Source organism: Mustela putorius, unplaced genomic scaffold (assembly GCF_011764305.1).
Source record: "Mustela putorius furo isolate JIRA1106 unplaced genomic scaffold, ASM1176430v1.1 tig00000275_pilon_pilon_pilon, whole genome shotgun sequence".
Taxonomy (NCBI): Eukaryota; Metazoa; Chordata; class Mammalia; order Carnivora; family Mustelidae; genus Mustela; species Mustela putorius.
The window spans coordinates 32,580,818-32,601,451 of record NW_025421341.1 but is presented as its reverse complement, the minus strand read 5'-3'; the positions used below and the strand labels follow the sequence as shown (position 1 = coordinate 32,601,451).

Below are 20,634 nucleotides of genomic sequence, written 5' to 3'. Positions count from 1 at the left end.
GGCTCTGTGCTATGATGGAGGCTGTCCAGAGCAGCTTCCAGAAGCCATCTCACTGCTCTGAGACTTCAGATACCCTCTCACCCACTACACGAGTCCTTGGAAGGGGGCTCAACTTGAGAACATTTCAGCCTAAGGGGGGATATCCAGAGGCCGGGGATATCTTGTCCTTGGGGAGCCCTAAACCCAATGAAGATTTCAAGAACCTAGGAAAACGGACAGCTCAGAAAGGGTGTGGGAAAGAGTCAAAGACACAGGGCTTCTCTTACAATTTGAACAAAGACTTCCCTGTCTAGGTCAGGAAAACCGTCTCATGCACCAATTCTTTACGTTATTCAACTCTTATCTGGAAGGACGCAATGGCACTTCTAACCTTGATATTGAGCTATTTGGTTAGAGGGTTGAGAAGAGAGTTCTGTTTTTCCAGGGTGGACAACAGGATGAGTTCAGAGGAAAAAAGTGCAGATAGTGGCCAAGGGTACTTGCAATAGCAAGACTAGGCCACGAGAGGGCAGTGTAGACTGTCTATAGAATCTGAGAGAGGAAAAGGTGCGGAAAGTAGAGGGGAGCTGGAATGCAAATTTAAAATTTAAAATTCACCCGCCGAATTTAGAATAACGCCTCCACAGTAGTTTTTTTGCTTTCATTCTGCTCTGTATCTCCTGATGAGAACCATCGCCCCAGAAGCCTGAAGCAGGTTCCTGAAGGACCCATTGGTATCAGGTCCCTAATTTGGGAGGTCTTGGGGTCAGGGAGTTAGGGAGAGGTGAGCTGGCTAGGGCAGCAGGTGGTGGAAGGTGGAGGAGGGTCTGGATCACCTTCCATTTCCATCAGCAGTGCTGCAGAGTTTCCGTCTCTCCACATCCTCACCAATACTTGTTATTGTCTGTGTGTGGGTTTTGTTTCTTTTAAAAATGTTTATTACAGCCATCCTTGTAGGTATGAAGTGGTATCTCAATGTGGTTTTGATTTACATTTTCATAATGATTAATGATGTCGAGCATCTTTTCAAGGCCTTGTTGATCATTTGTATATCGTCTTTGGAGAAATATTTACTTGTTTGTTCATGTTGCCTTGAGTTATTTGCAGTTTTTTGTTGTTGCTGTTGTTGTTAAGCTTCCGAAGTTCTTTATGTATTCTAAATATGGACTCCTTATCAGAGAATGATTTGCGGATGTTTTTTCCCATTCTATGGTTGTCTTTTCATTTTTTTTTTTATTATCTAGAAAGTATTTATTTTTTAATTACAGTTGACATACAATGCTATATTAGTTTCAGGTGTACAACATAGTGATTTGATGTTTTTATAGATTATGAAGTGCTCACCATAGTAAGTGTAGTTCCCACCTGTCACTTTACAAAGTTATTATAATATTATTGTCTACATTCTCTATGCTGTACTTTTCATCCTCACAACTTAGTTATTTTATAACTAAAGTTTTTACTTCTTAATCCTCTTCTCTTATTTTGCTCATCGCCTTCCCCACCCACTTCCTCTCTGGCGATCACCAACTTGTTTTCTGTATTTATGAATCTATTTCTGTTTTGTTTGCTTGTTCCCTTGTTTTTGTAAAGTGTTCCAGCCACTGTGAAAAACAGCTTTTTTTTTTTTTTTTTTTTTTTTTTAGGTACCACATATAAGTGAAATCATGTGGGACTCATCTTTCTCTGTCTGACTTATTTTATTCAATGTAATACCCTTTAGGTCTATTTATGTTGCTGAAAAAGCTAGATTTCTTTCTTTTTATGGCTGAGTAATATTCCATTGTATAAATTCCGTTATGTGTGTGTACTGATGTACTGTCCATCTACTGATGGACACTTAGGTTGCTTGTATATTGTGGCTGCTGTAAATAATGCTTCAATGAACTTTAAAGGGTGCATATATCATCTTGAACTAGTGTTTTTGTTTTCTTCAGGTAAATACCTAGAAGTGGAATTGCTGGATCCTATGGTATTTCTATTTTTAATTGAGAACTCTCTATATTGTTTTCCAGAGTGGCTGCACCAGTTTTCACTCCCACCAACAGTGCATGAGATTATCTTTTTCTCCACATCCTCTCCAACACTTATTTCTTATCTTTTTGATATTGACCATTTTAACAGGTGTGAGGTGATATCTCATTGTGGTTTTGATTTGCAGTTCCCTGATGAGCATCTTTTCATGTGTCTATTGACAGTCTGTATGTCTTCTTTGGAAAAATGTCTATTCGGGTGCTTTGCCCATTTTTAAATTGGATTTTTAAAAATTTTTAAATTTTTGCTTTTGCTTTTGTGTTTGGTTTTGGTTTTGGTTTTGAGTTGTATGAGCTCTTTACATATTTTGTATATAAACCTCTTATTGGATATATCATTTGCAAATAACTTCCTCCATTCAGTAAGTTGTCTTTTCATTTTGTTGATGGTTTCTCTCACTGAGCTAAAGCTTTTTAGTTTGATGTAGTCCTGACTGTTTATTTTTGCTTTTGTTGCCTCTGTCTGAGGAGACAGATCCAAAAATAATAATTGCTAAGACTAATGTCCAGGAGTTTATTGCCTATGTTCTCTTTTGGCAGTTTTATGGTTTTAGGTCTTACATTTAGATTTTTAATCCATTTTGATTTTATTTTTGTATATGATTTAGGAAAGTAGTCCCACTTTTATTCTTTTGCATGTATCTGTCTGTTTTTTTCAACACCATTTATTTTCAATGATTGAGATTCAATGATTGAGATTTTCGATCTCAAAAGAGATTTTCTTTTCCCCATTGTATATTCTTACCTCCTTTACCATAGATTAACTGGCCTTCCGTGTGTGGCTTTATTTCTGGGATCTCTATTCTGTTCCATTGATCCATGTGTCTCTTCTTGTGCCCATATCATACTGTTTTGATTACTATAGCTTTGTAGGATAGTTTAAAATCTGGGAGTGTGGTATCTCTAGCTTTCTTCTTCTTTGTCAAGATTGCTTTTGCTCTTTGAGGTCTTTCGCATACGAATTTTGCATAAAATTTGCATGAAAATTTTAGGATTATTTGTTCTAGTTAGGTGAAAGATTTTGTTGGCATTTTGATAGGGATTACAGTATCTGTAGATTACTTTGGGTAGAATGTACATTTTAATAATACTCTTTCTTCCAATCCATAAGCCTAACATATATTTCCATTTATTTATAACATCTTCAATTTCTTTCATCAATGTTTTAGAGTTTTCAGAGTATAGATCTTTCACCTCCTTGGTTAAATTTATTCCTAGTTATTTTATTCTTTTTGATGTAATTTTAAATGGAGTCATCTTGTTATTTTCTCCTTGTGTGTGTTATAGTGAATAGAAACAACAGATTTCTGTAGAGTAATTTTGTATCCTACAACTTTACTAAATTTATTAGTTCTAATAGTTTTTGATAGAGGCTCTAGGGGTTTTCCATATATAGTGTCATGTCATCTTGAAATAGTGAGACAGTTTTACTGCCTCTGTACCAATTTGAATGCCTTTTATTCCCTTTTCTTGTCTGATTGCTATGGCTAGGACTTCCTGTACTATGTTGAAAGTGGTGAGAGTGAGCATCCTTGTCTTGTTCCTGATCTTGGAGGAAAACCTTTTAGCTTTTTACTGTTGAGTATGATGTTAGCTGTGGGTTTTCCTTTTCACTTTCTTAAGCATATATTTTGATGCACAAAAGGTCTTAATTTTGATGAAGTCTAATTTATCTATTTTCTCTTGTTGTCTATGCTTTTGGTGTCATCTCCATGAAATAATTGCCAAATCCAGTGTTATGAAGACTTTCCCCAAAGTTTTCCTCTAAGAGTTTTGTAGTTTTGCCTCTTAGTTTTGGGTCTTTGATCTATTTAGAGTTAATTTTTGTATATGGGGATTTTCACATATGGATATCCAATTTTCCCAACATCTGTTGCTGAAAAGACTATCCTTTCCCCATTGAATGATCATGGTGCCCTTGTTGAAAATCAACTGACTGACCATATGTCTAAGGGTTTATTTCTGGTATTTTTTTTAAAGGTTTTATTTATTTATTTGACAGAGAGACATCACAAGTAGGCAGAGAGGCAGGCAGAGAGAGAGAGAGGAGGAAGCAGGCTCCCTGCTGAGCAGAGAGCCAGATGCGGGACTCGATCCCAGGACCCTGAGATCATGACCTGAGCCGAAGGCAGTGGCTTAACCCACTGAGCCACCCAGGCGCCCTATTTCTGGTATTTTATTTTACTGATCCATATGTCTGTTCTTATGCCAGTGCCATACTGTTTCAATTACTGTAGCTTTATACTGCATTTCAAAGTTGGAGAGTGTGAGTCTTCTGACTTAATTCTTTTTCTTTTTTTTTTTTAAAGATTTTATTTATTTATCTGACAGAGATCACAAGTAGGCAGAGAAGCAGACAGAGAGAGAGGAGGAAGCAGGCTCCCTGCTGAGCAGGGAGCCCGACGAGGGGCTCGATCCCAGGACCCTGGGATCATGACCTGAGCTGAAGGCAGAGGCTTTAACCCACTGAGCCACCCAGGCACCCCTGACTTAATTCTTTTTCAAGACTGTTTTAGCTATTCAGGATCCATTGCAATTCCATATAATTTTGAGAATCAGTTTCTCCATTTTTGTGAAAAGGCTTTCAGAATTTTTATAGAGATTTTCATGAACCAATAGATTTTGGGGGGTAGCATTGACATCACAAAATGTTAAGTCTTCCAATCCATGGGTGCCTGGGTGTGTCAGTGGGTTAAGTGTCCACCTTCAGCTCAGGTCATGATCCCAGGGTCCTGGGATGGAGCCCCACATTGGGCTTCCAATTCAGTGGGGAGTCGTCTTCTTCCTTCCACTGCCTACCACACCCCCTTCTTGTGCTCTCTCTCTCTGTCAGTCAAAAAAAAAATAATAAAATCTTAAAAAAGAAGTCTTCCAATCCATGAACATGGGATTTCTTTCCATTTATTTAGGACTTCATTAATTTCTTTCAGCAATGTTTGGTAGTTTCCAGCATACCATGGGAGCCTTTCACTTCCTCAGTTAGATTTATTTTGAAGTATTTACTTCTTTTGGATGATATGTAGATGGAATTACTTCCTTAGTATATATATTTTTAATTATTGGCATACAACTCTGGGAGGTGGATCAGCCTGAAGAGAAAGCTTAGGGTCTTTTCAGGTCTTTTCTGCATCTGTCCCTGGACATATGTGAAGTGGCTTTCTCTTTCTTTCTTCGTTCCTTCCTTCCTTCCTCCCTTCCTTCACACCCTCCTCCCCCCATCCCTCCCTCTCTTTCTTTCTTTTTATTGTTATTATTATTATTATCATAAACCTGGTTCCAACCCACACACACGTACACACAAAACCCAAAAACCACAAACTAATTTGTAGCCAAGCTAGCAATGTATAACTTGTGACAATTCCCTGATCCCAGGACCCCTGTCTTCACAGACTCTAGCAAAGACTTCTTCTAATCTGGGATGTGGGGAAGAGAGACATCAAACTATTGAAGGAAGAAAAGTCACCTGTCAGTGTTGAGAGCCCATTACAGAACTTAATTTTAACTGGGCATAATTTCCTCTTGAAGGTTGATTGTGGCGCTATGTTACCCACATTCTGGGGGGGAAATCTGCGTATCTGAATGGTTTCTTTTTTTCAGAAAGTGACATTTGTCTTCTTGCCAATTTTGTAAAATTTCAGTGATAGTATCCCCTGTTCCCAAGGCTCCTTGGGACTCCCCTTTTCCATGCAGAATCCACACCAGATATTTAAAACCTCTGGATTTCTATTTGCCCTCCGAACTCTGTGTTCTGGCACATGATGGTGGGTCAGTGTTGGACCTGTCTAGGGAGGCAGTTTCATTTGTTAATGAGGCTATTGTGGGGGACTTATGGGGATCCCATAATAAGGCCCTTTACATGTTATATTTCAAAGCCACTTAACAGAGAGAGGGAGAGAAGGATCCAGGTAGCTGGAGATCATAACATCAACTTTATTATGAATCAAAACTAGATTGGGAGATGTGTCACGGCAATGAGTTTCCTCATACTGGGCCCCATGATTACGGACCTCACCGCAGCCAGGCAGGGCCTGCTGTCACAGCACCCACACCTAGAGGCCTAGAGGCCTCCTCTGTGTCCCCAGGATGGCTCCAGAGAGACAGGCAGGAAGAGACCACACCTCATAGTCCATGCGTCTTATCCAGAAACATCTAAGAGCTTACCTCTCATGGGAAGGAAGAGGGAGCAGTGAGGGACCAGGAATGTTGTGCTGACCAATGTCCCTCTCCTGGGAGGAGACACTGGGAACTGGGAGTGAATGTTCCCCACTTCCACATTTTTTAGGCTCCTTTCTGCTCTTTGCTTCCAATTCTCGTCCACAAGAGGAAGCCCAGACTTTCTGCAGCTACAGTGACCTCTGCCCCTACTGCCTCTCCCTGCCTTGAATTCTGCAGGCCCAGGGAGCCTTGTGCTCTGGGTAATAAAACCTCTGTCTCAGCTCAGACTCATCCCTCAATAGGGATGCTTTTGGTGAAGCTGACAAAGATGGTTACCTCTGTGGTCTAGTAAGGATCAAGATACTTGCTGTCCCAAATCTTCCTCGGTTTCTGAGTGGTCCAAGCTTTGGATAATCAGAGCTGTCCCTGTGGGAGCAGAAATGTCACATGTCATGAAAAGGCCTCTGGTATTACACACTTCCTTCAAGTTCCACCTGGATCTTTCAAAGCTCTGGCTGCTTTGAGGTTCTGGGCTTGTCTTCTCTATGTGGGTCTGATGCCGTTTCTGAGAGCAGAGCATATTTTATCTTTCCTACCCTTCACTTCCTGACCACCAGGCCAAAACCTTTTTATTAAAAAGATTTCTTTTTATTTCATAAGCATTTTTTCTTTTTAAAGGTGAGGTTACGTTCTGTTACAAGTTAACAAATACCTTGAATTAAATTGGCTTAGAAATGAGAAGATACTTGTAGTGGTGAATCTAGCAGTAGGATATGGGTTTCACGTTTGATCAATTCAGTGGGCCAGGGATGCCATCAGTCATTTGGGTACTTTTCATCTTTCTGGTCTGATGCCTCAGCACCAGCTCCAACCCCCAGTTGTTGGTTCCTCTTGTGGTTGTAAGATGGCTGCCAGCAGTAGCTGGGTGACATCCTGCCTTGTTCAGAGCCACGTGGAGCAAAAGACTGGCTGGTTTTATACAGTACCACTAGGCAAACTTCTAGCAACTGACTGGTCCATGCTGACTTAGTCCTGACCATCCGTGAACCCGTGACTGGAAAAGTAGAGGAATGGATTACTACCACTGGTGTGGACAGGTGGTCTGGGGAAGAGGAGTTTTGGGGAGCAGATCTGAATGTCTTCTTTCTTTGAGCTGAGTACTCCAAACATAGATCTGTCAATCCTCTCAGCATGTAGGTTTGTGTGAATTCTACTGAGAGTTCGTCTACCTCAACCAAGAATCATATACCTCTCCCATAGCTTATGAACCCTCATTCTTTTTTATCTGTCTGCTAATAAATCCGCCACATCTCTGGGACTGAAGCAACAGTCAGTGTTCTGCAGTTCAACACCATAGTCCACCTTCTTCCCCTGGGGGCATGTGGTTCCATCCACAGAGGAGGGAAGATGGGGCTTCAGCAAAGCTTCACCTTTACTCTTTGTATCTGGCTAGAGTTCCAAAGGAGATAAAGGTTAAATAGAAGTGGAGACAGTTAATAACTGACTGTTCACCCATTTCTGGCTCAACTAGCCTGAAGACCAAAGAAGTGTGATGTTTCTCAATGTGGGGTCTATAGACCACCATATCAGAGCCACAGTCCCACGACAACTCTCAGATCCTGGTTTTATGTAATGTTCCCCCTTTTAAAATTTTCATTCCCACTTACATTTAACTTCTACTTATATATTTTAAGTATTTTAAAAACACTTTAGGGCTCCTGGGTGCCTTAGTCATTTAAATGTCTGCTTTCAGCTCAGGTCATGATCCTGGGGTCCTGGGATTGAGCCCCACATTGGGCTTCCTGCTCAGTGGGGTCTGTGTCTCCCCTCTGCCCCTCACCCTGCTGGAGCTCATTCTCTCTCTCTCAAATAAATAAATAAATAAAATTTTAAAAGAAAAAGTCATTTAAAAAGTACACTTTAAATTGTTGAGTGATGGTAGAGTGTAAATGGAAAAAATCTTTGTGCCTATATTGCATTGTCTTAATTACTGTAATTTTATAGCAAGTTGAAATTGTTAATCTTTTTCAAGATTATCATGACTAAGCTTGCCCTTTGGCATTTCCATTTATATTTTAAAATCAGTTGGTCAATCTCCACAAAAATCTTACTTGAAACCAACATTTTATTGAGCTCTCTCTCCTCCTTGGAAATCCGTGCCAGCAGATTTTCTCCTTGATGTGAACATCACAGACAGGGAGGTTATGACCAGCAGTCCACTTGTTGCCCTCCCTATAACCGGTGCATGAGAGGAAGGCTCCTTCTCTGGAACAGGCCACCACAGAGTGGGCTCAGGTCAGGAGCAGAGCAGGCCCAGTCAGGTTTTGTTGGAGCAGCTAACCAGTAACAGCCCCAGAGGTATCAAGAGTTCATTCTCTAACCAAAAAACAAGAAATAACTAGTATGACCCCTCACTGGTGTCCCTCAGTAGTGACACTCAGAGTTCAAATATGAGAAAAGGATCAGAAAACAGTTAAAAAGGCAATGAAACTAATAGGCCTCCTCTAGGGTGGTGACTGGGGGAGGAGCTAGCCCTGTCCTGTCCCCCTCCCTTGGCCCTAGCTGACCTGCTACACAGTTACTGCAGGAGGTGGAACCCCCAGCCAAGCCACAGCACCAGTGCTAGCTCCAGGGGTAGCACCAACTCTCACTGTGGTTGGGGATACCCTGTCCCTGAGGTTCAGAAGCTCCAGAACCTCATGTTCTCCCTGGGGTTGGAGAGCATCCATAAAACTTCTAAAGACATCCCTCAGGTCTGTCTGGTTGTGGGTGAAGGCCAAGCTATGCATGGCCATCATGGGGAGCTCAGCAATGGGAGATAGCATCAATTTCGATTCCATCTCTTCCCTTTGAAGTTCAGCTACAGAGCCAAGTTGCTGGGTTATCACTATGAAAGGAGGGTTTTTGATTGATATGGTCCTTGAGATTGATCATTCTGAGACCTCCCCAGGTTCTAGGACATGTTCATACAGAGAAGCATCCCAAAAGAGCCCCCCCACCCCCAAGGGCAGTCTTCCTTGAGACATTTCTTTTCTTGCATTGGTGTTGCCTGCATTGATGGGTGGCAGTGTTCAGAGCACTGGAACCAGGAGGCTTACTATCCATCTCTACTTACGTTTTACTGAAGTTACATTGGATCTGTAGGTGAACTGGGGAGAATTTACATTTTAACACTATTTAGTCTTGAAATCCATAAACGTGGTATACCTTTGCATTTATTTTGGCTTTCTTTAAATTCTCTCAGGGAGTGTTTTGTGATTTTTCAGTGTAGTGTTCTTGCACATCTTTTGTTGGCTTTGTCTTTATTATTGTTGGTTTTTGATGCTTTTAGAAATGAGACTGTTTTCTATTTGTGCTCCAAATTATTTGCTGCAAGTATCTAGAAATAGAATTTATTTTTGCATATTGATCTTCAGTCCAATTACCTTGTTCAATTATGAATGAATTCCAAAATTTGTCCATAATTTCTTTTAGATTTTCTAAGCACACAATCAATTATAAATAATAGTGGTTCTATTTCTTCCCTATTAGGTTTACTTTTAAAAAATTGATTTTCTTACCTTATTGCATTGGCTAAAATTTCCAGTTAATGTTAAATAGAAATGGTGATAGTGCACATTTTCTCTTATTCTCAAACTGAGTGGGAAAGTACTTAATATTTTACCTTTCAGTATGATGTTAAATGTTGGGTTTCAGCTTTTTGGTGTTTTGTGTGTGTGTGTGTATACCCTTTATTAGATTAAGAAAGTTACTTTTTTCTTTAGTTTTCTGAGCGTTAAAAAAAAATGAAGAGATGTTGAATTTTATCAAGTACTTTTTCTGGGTCTATTGAAATTACTATATGGTTTTCTCCTTCAATTTGTCAATGTGATGGTACACATTACTTACATTTTAAATGTTAAAGAATTCTTGCATTTTCACACTAAACCCTGGCTAGTCATGATGTATTATCCTTTTTTATCTATTACTGGAATTGATTTGCTAACGGTCTGTAGGAACATATTTTTCCTTCTGTGTCTATAAGAGATAGTGACCTGTGCTTTTATTTTTGTAGTGTCCCTGTCAGGTTTTTTTGTATCAAGTTATGCTGTCTTACACTAGCAAGTTGGACCGTGTCCCTGTTTTCTTTACTTCCTGACAGAATCTGTGTAAGATAGGTAATAGCCTTCCTTAAATGTATGTTTTAAATAATTCACAACGGAAGTGTCTGGGCCTAGACCTTTCTGTTTGCTTGCTTCCCCCCACCCCCCATTTTATAGAACTTTGTTTATTTTTATTTTATTTTATTTTTTTATTGTGTTATGTTAGTCACCATAAAATACATCATTAGTTTTTGTTTGTTTGCGTTTTGTTTTGGTTTTGGTTTGTTTGGTTTTGTTGGGTGGGAAGGGCATCTTGCCATCTTGATGTTCATTCCATCATTGTATTTTTTTTCCTTAGGATGTTTTCAATAGTTAAGAACAAGGACATTTCCCATGAGACTCTTTTGAATCTCTTCAAGCAAAATAAGGTGGAGATAGCAAACGCAATAACAAAGCCATTTCCTTTCCTTGAAAGCCTCAGAGACCGCTCCTTTATCACGGAAAAAATCTATAAAGTACGTTAAGTCTATTATATCACCCATGATAACCCACCCCACCCTAATTGTTGTGGCAACCTGGATTCAAAATTTAGTGTATCATTAACTAGTTGATGGCCTTTTCATACTCTTCACGGAAAGACCTTTTTGAGTGAGTTAATCCTCTAAAAGTTTGGGGGTGACAGAACAGGCAGTCCTTGCTAACGAGGCTTCTGTTCTGATTGAAGCTCCTGTCTCCTGTGGGACGTGTTGCAGTGAGGTGGATGGGAACCGTGATATGGCTGAGTGGAAATTGATAGCTTTTCATACAAAACCTATAGCAATTTATACAAAATGACAAAATTAAATAAAATTAAAATAATTAAGAGAATTGGGGCAGTATTCCATTATAAAATCCACTACATCAAATGAAACCCCCAGGGATTTTGTGCTATTATAAATAAATCAGTTTGTTCTGCTTTGTTGTTGTGTCCTTTAAGGTATGTTTTGTAAGGTGTTCTGGAGTCTTGGTATTCCGGTGAATTTGATCAGTGGGTCCTCCTGGGGAAGTAGAGGAGGAGCCATCCCTGTACCCTCTGACTGTGCTCCTTACAGCCACAGCAGGACCCTCTCCTCCTTCCCAAAACCCTTGCCAGACTCCTCACACCTGGAGGGTGGGCGATGGTTGTTGAGTAGCCAGCAGAATTGCTCTAAGGTCCACTCGTGAAACAACCTACGCAGGATGAAAGTTCAAAAGTCAAGAACAAGGGTTCATTTGTTATTTTAAGCAGGTGATAAAATATTTAAGAAGTTCTAAAATACTATATGAAAAATAGTAGTCTCATGGGGAAAGTGGAATGAATGTTCTATGCAATCACTGCCCAGTGATTAATTTTGAAACTATTTTAACTTTGAAACTATTTCATATTCTTTTCCTATTGTACTTTTTTAAAGAAAGGATTCTCAAGAAGCCCATAAAAACTTGGTTCCTGTACAGAGAGTGGTGTATGAAGTTCTCCACTGCCTCGAGAAGACCTTTGATAGGTCACTTCTACAAGTCCTGTTCAGCAGGGTTCATCTGAAGGAGTATCCTGATTTAATTCATGTTCATAGAATCTTCGAAAATGGTAATTGATATCCTCCCTTCCCTTTCAGGGTCCATGTCTACTTGTCATTCATTCATTCACTCATTTGCTGGTTTAATAAGTATTCATGAAATGTTTACTCTGTCCCAGGACCAGTGCTTGTCAGTGTGAATGAGTCACCGTTAATAATTACACACATGTTCTCTGGTCTCATCATCAAAATCATCAGTCATGATTACTCTGCTAGGGTCTCTTGTAGGTTTAATTACAGCCCTTTTTCTTCTTCTGGGAATGTGCGATTTATTCTGTGTCATAGGTGCCTGATAAAGAGGAAATGTTCCTGGACAAGTTGTGACATTTTTCTAAGATGACCAGACTGTCACCGGTTCCCACGGAAAACCTTATTTGAGACCGTCTGACAAAAAGTTAGCTTCCCAGACAGAGAATAAAAAGGTCAAAAGAGCCCACCCTGCCAGAAGGAGGGCCAGTGTGTGGAAAGGTGTGGGAATAAGGAAGGCTGATTCTGACATGACGGTTACAGGCAGATTGTGCATTTCAGACACCCTAACTGAGGAACTGGAATTTTATTTTCATAAAAACAGGGAAGTCACACCAATTCTTAAGCAAGGGATAAAATCAAAAGAAGCAAAAATAAAGTAGGGAGTGTATTACTTTGTGCAAATAGTACACTGATTAAAATAAGAACAATATAATTTCTTTTCTTTTTAAATATTTATTTATTTTAGAGAGAGAAAGACAGAGTGTGCAGGGGGGAGGAGCAGAGGCAGGGAGAAACTCAAGGAGACTCTGTGTTGAGTGAGGAGCCCACTGCCGGGCTTGATCCTGTCACCCCGAGATCACCCTGAGTGGAAACCCAGAGTGGGATGCTCAACCCATTGTGCCATCCAGGCATCCCTGAGCAATATAATTTCTATACCAATACCCAAGTAAGAGAAAGGAATAGAGAAAATCAAATATCTGCACACAAATTTCAAGTGAATTATTTTTAAAAGCTTTATTGAGATAAATTTTTATACCTTAGGTCAATATTATATTTGTAACCAGCATGTCCTGGGCCATGGGAACAGAGAGAATGGTGGATACCTGTACTGCCCACATCTCAGGGGCTCTGATTCTTTTCATGGACTGCAGGGACCCCCCACCCTTTTCCAGGTTCAGTGTGCACATCACTTGTTTTAGGTTCTGGGGCTCCCTGAGCTGGGGTGCCCTTCACCTACACTTGTTGCCACCCACCTGCCCCTGGGAGATGGCAGCAGTTGCCTCCCACACATTGTTGTCCACAGGAGCTGTGCATCAGCGACCCAAAGCCCAGAATCTGGGGGCTGTGGCCTGGGGTGCAGCACCCTCTCCTGCTGCTCAGTCCCACCTTCATCCCATGCTCAGAGCCCCCTGAGCCCCCAGGGGAACCACCTACACGCACACAGACCCGCTTCACCTTTCCCTTTGTTCTCCTCAAATCTTCCACCTGGTTTTGCCAGGGTGTGAGGCCAGGTCCTGAGATGACAAAGCATCCGTGGCTCCCACTGTTCCGTGCAACTCACGCCTGCAGGTCCTGCCCCAGGAGGAGCTCCTACCATGGGCCCTGGAGCAGCAGGTTCCCTGACTCTGTGGGGTCCCCTCCTCCCTGAACTCCCCACAGACATCCCCCCGACCTCCCTCCAGGCTTCCTAGTTTATTTTCTTCCTCCTATGTGTGCTGGGTCACCTACAGGCAGGGGTGCTGGCTGGTGTCCCTCCCTCCCCTGACTGGTGATCTCCCCAGCCTTGGGCAGGCCCGTGGGGAGCTCCTCCAGTGCAGCTATCCGTGCTCCCTGCTCAGAGTGCAGAGTGTCCATCCTCTTTTCCTGGCGTCTGAGCCCCTGGGAGGTCTGTCTTGTTCCTCCAGGAGTCCTCTGCTTTGTGTCTTTGGGAAGCGCTCACCCTCCCTGCCCCAACCCTCCTCTTGTCTAGCAGCATCTTTAGAGCAGCTGGGCTTTCTCCATGGGTATGGATCTGAGAGCCTAGCTCTTCTCCCAAAGAATTCCCTCTGTTCCTTGTACGGTTCACAGAGACATTCCACTTAACAGAATTTATACTGAGATAAGTTTTCACTTCTCTCTGGCCATCTTGCTGGGTGATTAGTTACTGTTTATAACTTTTCCACTGCTCCATAATCCTAAAACCCGACAGGCTCATAGCCTGTAAGATTTGCGTGAGTGTGTTTTTCTCTTCGATGTGGCAGGAAAAGGAACAAATGACACCAAGTTAGGAGCCACTGTGATGAACTGACCCAGGGTCCAGAAGTCCCCACCAAGTACCTGGATTCTTGGGTGGTCCAGATTGTGATTATGAGGTGGTGTCCTTGTTTATTTGCTTGCAACCACTAATTAATTTTTTTCTCTGTTCAGTACGTGAAGAAAAATATTTTCCCCAGAAAAATGATAATGAAGAGAGACAAAACCTCCCCCACACTGGGCCAAGCTCTGAACAAGGTAATTATGATAGAATACAAACTTTGTTCCCTGGTTACAAAGAGGCCAGAACTCAGGAAGGGCAACTGTGATGTTAGAGAGGGAATCCAAAGGGACATGGGGCATATGGACGTGCGTGACTTTGTATCAATTCCAAAATGACATAACTCTACTTGAATCTAAGACAAAAGGTGGCAACGACAGAATTTCTGCCCAATAACCTGGAAGGTGGAGTAAGAATCTAAATGTGAATTTTGAGTTTCCAGCGGTGACCTTCAGTGTGAAGCTCTTAAGGGCTAAGAACTCCAGGCCCAGGGTCAACATCAAAGAGGGGACTTTTGATGATGGCAGAAGGGACTGATTTCAATGTTTTCAAGAGTCTAGATATTCAAGGAGAAAACTAATCACACAGAGACAAAAAAGAGGAGGTGGTAGAAAGATGGAAGGGAGGGTGTGGGTACTTTGAGTAAGAGAAGGGAAATGAAAGACAAGGAAGAAAAGGTTAGAAGACACACTAGAAATAGCTGTATTATTAACATCTCACTGGTTGAACATTTGAGGGGGCAGTTGTAGGTTTAGTGCTCAAACTGCCATTGGAGGTTAGCATTGCTTATGAGCCCATTTTGCAGATAAGGAACCTGAAATCTGGAGACGGCATGTGTGTGGTTGGCCTGGGGTCAGATGAGTAATCATGTGTGTGTGTCTTAATGGAGGTAAAATTCATGTAACATAAAATTGACCACTTTAAACTGTTTAGTGATATTTAGTGATATACACAACATTGGGCAACTATCCCCCATCTACTTTCAAAATATATCAGTCGCCTCAAAAGGCAACCCCATTTCACTCCCTATTCCCCTTCTCCCACAGCCAGGAGCCACTGGTATAACTAAAAGGTGTATCTTTTCATTTTTGTGTGTTGAGTGGAGGAAATCAAAAGTTGGAGAGAACAACAATGGAGCCTGACGTGGAAGATGGGAAGATGTAGAGGAAGAAAAGCTGGGCAAGAAGGTGGGGGCAGGAGAGTGGCTGGAGGGAAGAGAGATGGAAACACAAGGTCATGGAAGGCAAAGGAATCCGGGATGCAGAAATATTTTCCTCAGTTAGAAGCAGCAGTGCCTGGAACTTGGATCCTAGTGGAAAATGGCAGGAGAGAGAAAGGGAATGAGGTCTAATATGATGGAAGGAGGCAGAGAAGGGCTTGGTTGCATTTTGGGTGGAGTCTTGGAGCAGGAGGAGTATTTCTGCCCCAGGAGCAGCTCACCCTCGTCTCCGATCTCAGAGCTCAGTGTCTATAAACTACTCCTCCGTTTGTTCCCTGGTCACTGACTCTGGTCTTTCCTTTCCTTTCCTCTCTCTTTAGCACTGGATAAATCCACAGATTTAAGAATAAAAGAGAGGAAGTCAGAGACGGTGTGTACCCCGCTGAATGATGGGCAAGGTAACTATGACTGAATCCCATGTTTTAAATGAACAGTTCCCTGGGTAGCTCATTATGTGGAAGGAAGAGAGTCCATAGACTTGAGCTCTGCCTCTAGCTCCTCTCCAAGGTGTGGGAGAGACATGCATGCGGGGTGAGACCAGCAGGGCCTAGGGGATGAAATTTAAAGAGAACCCAAAGATAGGTGCCTCCTTAAATTAAGATCCTTAGGCCTCTTGCCTGTCACACCCTAGCCCTGTCCTGGAGGCAAGAGAGAAAGAGGAGCAGAAGTCTTTAGTAGAGGACGAGGATAGACAGGTAGATGGACTGGACCATCCAGTGGGAATTACAGGGCAAGCATGGTTTTTCCTAAATGGACATGAGATAGAAAATTCTCCCATTTGGTGGAGGTTTTGACAGGGAGATAGTTTTATCCTACTCTACAGAAGTTGTCACAGGAACATGGAAATAATATGCATGATGGTCAGATTGGCCAGTAAGTGGGATCCCTGAGAACACCCTAGAGGTAGAGTTGGGGACGGGGCCCTGCGCATGGGTCAAAGCCCAGTGACCTGGAGTGATGAAGGATGCGACCTTTGAGATGAGGGCAACACACAAGAAAAGGACCGGGAGCCTAGAGGCAGGCAGAGGGTCCAGGTAAGCCTGAGAGAAACAGAGACAGAAAGAAGACAATTTACACCAGGGATAGTGACAAAGATCATATGGAGAGAGAAACATAAGGGACAAAGCAAATGCTGGTAAAAAAGAAGGTAGGGGAGGGGCAAAATGAAACCGTGAAGACAGTGTTCAGTGGGAGTGAATGGAATTTTGCTAGAGGTCAGTGTAGAAGAGAGGAGACATGGTGGGATATTTAGCATCAGGGGGAGTCAACACGCAGAAGCTTCTGCTGCAGGGGGTCGTCCCCACCAATAGTGAATTTTCAGAACCTTGAATCCTGGATGTATGTGTTGGCAAACATTACATTACTGATGTATTTGTATGGAAGGTTCTACAGAAACAGTCCTAAGAAGTGTGTTTATGTAGACATGTAGTAAGCCACCCTTGAAAAGGACACAAGAATAAACACAAAATTCAGCCAAGATAATTTCCAGCGAGTGAATGAGAATAGCAGGTTAAGAGAAAGTAGCAACAATAAGAAGGTAGATTTCGGGGTGAAGAGGAAAACCCTGGAGAGATGGGAAGAGAAGGATACAGAGGTCCTGACACAGAGCAAAGCAGGAGCGGAGCAGGCGAGAGGCAACACGGGGGAGGCAACCCTCTCAGGTGGGATCAGGAGAGAGGGGAACAGGAGATAGGTGAGGGTTCTTTCTGGATCATTATGTATTTCAGGGGCAGAGATCGTCAGATAAGAACATCTAGCACAATCTTGTGCTGGGGGTCTGGTGCATATACAGAAGACAATTGTGTCTTATCACCTCAAAATTGACCAAGAAGGCCAGCCAGCAGGGACAGCATATGTCCAACCACCTGAAATCATTAGTAAAGCTGGCCAAGGAAGTCTGATGTGATGACATGGTGTGTCCCAGCGAAGGTTACAGGAGGCGGCCCAGGGAGGACAGGATGGATGCAGGAGAGGGAGACCCTGGTGCTCAGTGAAGGAACTCTTGCCTAACAGAGGAGAGCTGGGAGGGAAGTGGAAAAGTACTGAAAAGGGGAGGCTAAAGAGATGGGTAGAGCAAGATGGAAAGAGGAGCTGAAGGTACAAAAGGTGCATCAGGTCAGAAGAGTCAGAGACCGAGAGTGCTGAAAAGCATGTGCTAAGCTGAGAGGAGAAGGAGGACATAGGAAACCAGAAAGAGAAGCAGAGGCAGAGAAATAGGGGGGGAGAGAGAGCTGCAAGGGGAAGAAGAGAGGGAGTGGTCAGCAAATGGGGAGCACTGCGTCCAGTGAGCATGCCTGGAACACCATTAACCTGTAGGCCCCTGAGTCCCGTGAGAATATGGCACCATCTGGCGCAGGGACATTCCTGCCTTGAATGGAGCCCATCAGGCATGTCTTTCCTGATGTCCTCTCAAGATGGGGTTTCCTGGGGCGCCTGGGTGGCTCAGTGGGTTAAAGCCTCTGCCTTTGGCTGAGGTCCCAGGGTGCTGGAATCAAGTCCCACGTGGGGTTCTCTGCTCAGGGGGGTGTCTGCTCCCCCCCCCCTTCACCGCCTGCCTCTCTGCCTACTGGTGGTCTCTCTGTCAAATAAATAAATAAAATCTTAAAAAAAAAAAAGATGGGGTTTCCTGCTGGTTCCTTGGCCCCACATTGAGATCCCTAAGGGGTTTTGTTTCTCTGCGCAGGTTTCGGTGGTGAATCCAGTGAGGAGGAAGGGCCCCTGGAAGCTCTGAGCTCTGCAGGATGCCAAGGGCCAGAGGAGGAGGGTGAGGACTAGGAGGCGAGTGAGGACGACCAGCTTTGGACTCTAGACCCTGAGGCGTCTGCATTCAGAGCTCCTGCTTCCTGACGTGCCCTCCTTTCAGTGCGCTCTACAGCCAATGGTCCTGTCAACTCTCCCAACACATTTCCTGTATTTACCTTTTGTGCCATTTTGGGAAATGTGGGAGACAGGGTCTTGGTCACTGAATATGTGTGTTGAGATATAAACGTTACAGTAGAAATAAACTAGAAGATTTCTGTTTGCTTATTTTTCCTTTCATGTGATCATGCCTATTGTGATAGAATAAAAAATAGGTATTTAGTCTTTATCCCTAGTTGCTGGCACAGAGCTCCTCAAACCCTTGGAATTTCCCCAGTGGTAAGAGTGTCTCCATGACAATTAGAGGGTTAGAACTTTCAGTTCCACCCATCAACCTCTGGGGAGAAAAGAGAAGTGGGAGATTAAGTTCAATCACCAATGACCTATGATTTAACCAGTCATGCTTATACCATAAAAACCTCTGAACAATGGGGTCAGGAACCCCTAAATTGGTAAATATGTTGATGTGCTGGGAGGGTTGCATGCCAGAGAGGGTGTGGAAACCCTGGCATGCCTCATCCCCATACCTCAACCGATATATTTCTTCCATTTGGCGGTTCTTGATAATAAAACTGTATCATAAGCAGAGTACTTTCCCGAGTTCTGTGAGTCATCCTAGAAAATTATTGGACCTAGGTGGGCATCGTGGGAGCCCTCAAATTTACAATTGGCTGGGCAGAAACATGGGTAGCTTGGAGAAACCATTTGTAGCTGGTGCCTGAAGTAGGGTCAGTCATATGGGACTGAGCCATTGCCCTGTGTGGTCTGTGCTAACTCTGGGCAGTTATTGTCAGAACTGAACTGAATTGAATTGTTCAACATCCAGTTGATACTGAGAGCTGGAGAATTGATTGGTGTTGGAATAACCTATTTATTGTTGGAAAAGACACCACATGGTTGGTGTCAGAAAGAAGCCCACATACATAACCATACGGATGTCTTCAGTGTAAGTATTGATTTCTGCCTTAACCAACTTCTGTCATCTGTGTCATCTGATCACAAAAAAAGGTAGGTAATTTTTTATTGCCTTGATGCATATATTGTTACTGGAAACTTGGGAAGACACAAAAAGCCCAAATAAGTCTTTTGGACAGGTGTTCTCTATCATGCCATTAGCTTCTATGCAAGCTTTCCCAAAAATAATTTGGGAAATAATGTCTCAGAATTCTAAAACATCCGGAAGGAGTAGACAGAATAACTATTATTTTTATCCTTGTTTTGTAGATGAGAAAATTCTAGCAGGAATTTTTAAGAATCTTTTCCCAAATCATATGGAGAATTAAAGGCAGAGCCAGGACCATTGTCTTGGATGCTTAGATCTCAGTTCAGCAGATGTGTTTCCTTCAGAAGGAAGAAAGGGGAGAAAAACTAATCAGATGCATCTGCCAGTGTTAGTTGTTACAGGATTTATAACTTTTATCAGGCACTTATTATTTGTCTTCCATGGATTTTTTATGAACAAAACAAATTTGGAAATATGCCCTGGTGTAATAACAAATAAGATAACTTAACATCAAAATGCATACTTTTTTCCAACAAAAGATCCATTTTTATTGTTTGCTGTATTTTTCGTGAGTAATAAAACTAAATTATCTTTTAGGGAATTCCCATCATCTGTTTTTAAGCAACGTGTAGTGTCTTGAGCCCTAGAAGTCTACTTACTATTCATGGAAACAATTCCAACAGGTTTTGGGTTGGTGAGGGGGTTGAGTGAGACTTGGGCAAGTGGGGAGGAGAAGAGAGGGCTCTGATCCATAGTCATTCTAGGATCCATCTTCCAATGTTGCCCTGGGCAAGCAACAGAGGCAGAGGAAGTGTGTAGGGATTAGTTGGAAGGATACCAAGTAGAAAAGGAAGGTGTTAGGAAAGCCAGAGCAAGATAGAGCAAAGCCGCCCAAATGCCCAGTTTTCTCAGCTCCTGGCAACTAAAAACAGTGTTAACAAAGGGAATGTGTTGAATTCAAAGAACAGACTGGAGTGCTTGGAGTTTCATGATCTTCTCTGGTCTTTGATAGTTTTCTTTTCTTTTTTTTTTTTTAAGATTTTATTGATTTATCAGAGGGCGGGGGAGAGAGCAAGCACAGGCAGACAGAATGGCAGGCAGAGGCAGAGGGAGAAGCAGACTCCCTGCTGAGCAAGGAGCCCGATGTGGGACTCGATCCCTGGACACTGGGATCATGACCTGAGCCGAAGGCAGCTGCTTAACCAACTGAGCCACCCAGGCGTCCCTTTGATAGTTTTCTTAAGGAATTTCCTTCTCTGTTGGCTTCTTGGCCACACACTAGCCATCAGATTGCTCTGTAGAGAGAGCAGCAGTATGTGGAAGGGAGGGCTGCAGAGGATACCAGGAACCTCCAGGTCACCACCTGGAATTATCAGTAGGATTCGAAGGATTCTGTAGCATTAAGCAACAGAGAATCATACAGCTGGGAAAAATGAACGTCCAACTAAG

At 42.6% G+C, this 20,634-nt stretch overlaps 1 protein-coding gene across 1 annotated transcript; it reads left to right on the top strand.

Annotated features, from left to right (window-relative positions):
- Window positions 1–615: 615 nt before the first annotated feature.
- On the top strand, window positions 616–18,350 carry LOC101674310 (nuclear body protein SP140-like protein). The gene is made up of 6 exons (XM_004773443.3): window positions 616–720; window positions 10,608–10,764; window positions 11,684–11,852; window positions 14,218–14,301; window positions 15,644–15,721; window positions 18,007–18,350. The coding sequence occupies exons 2-6, from the start codon at window positions 10,609–10,611 to the stop codon at window positions 18,096–18,098; spliced, it is 579 nt and encodes a 192-aa protein (XP_004773500.1). The 5' UTR covers window positions 616–720; window position 10,608; the 3' UTR covers window positions 18,099–18,350.
- The last annotated feature ends 2,284 nt before the right edge of the window (window positions 18,351–20,634 follow it).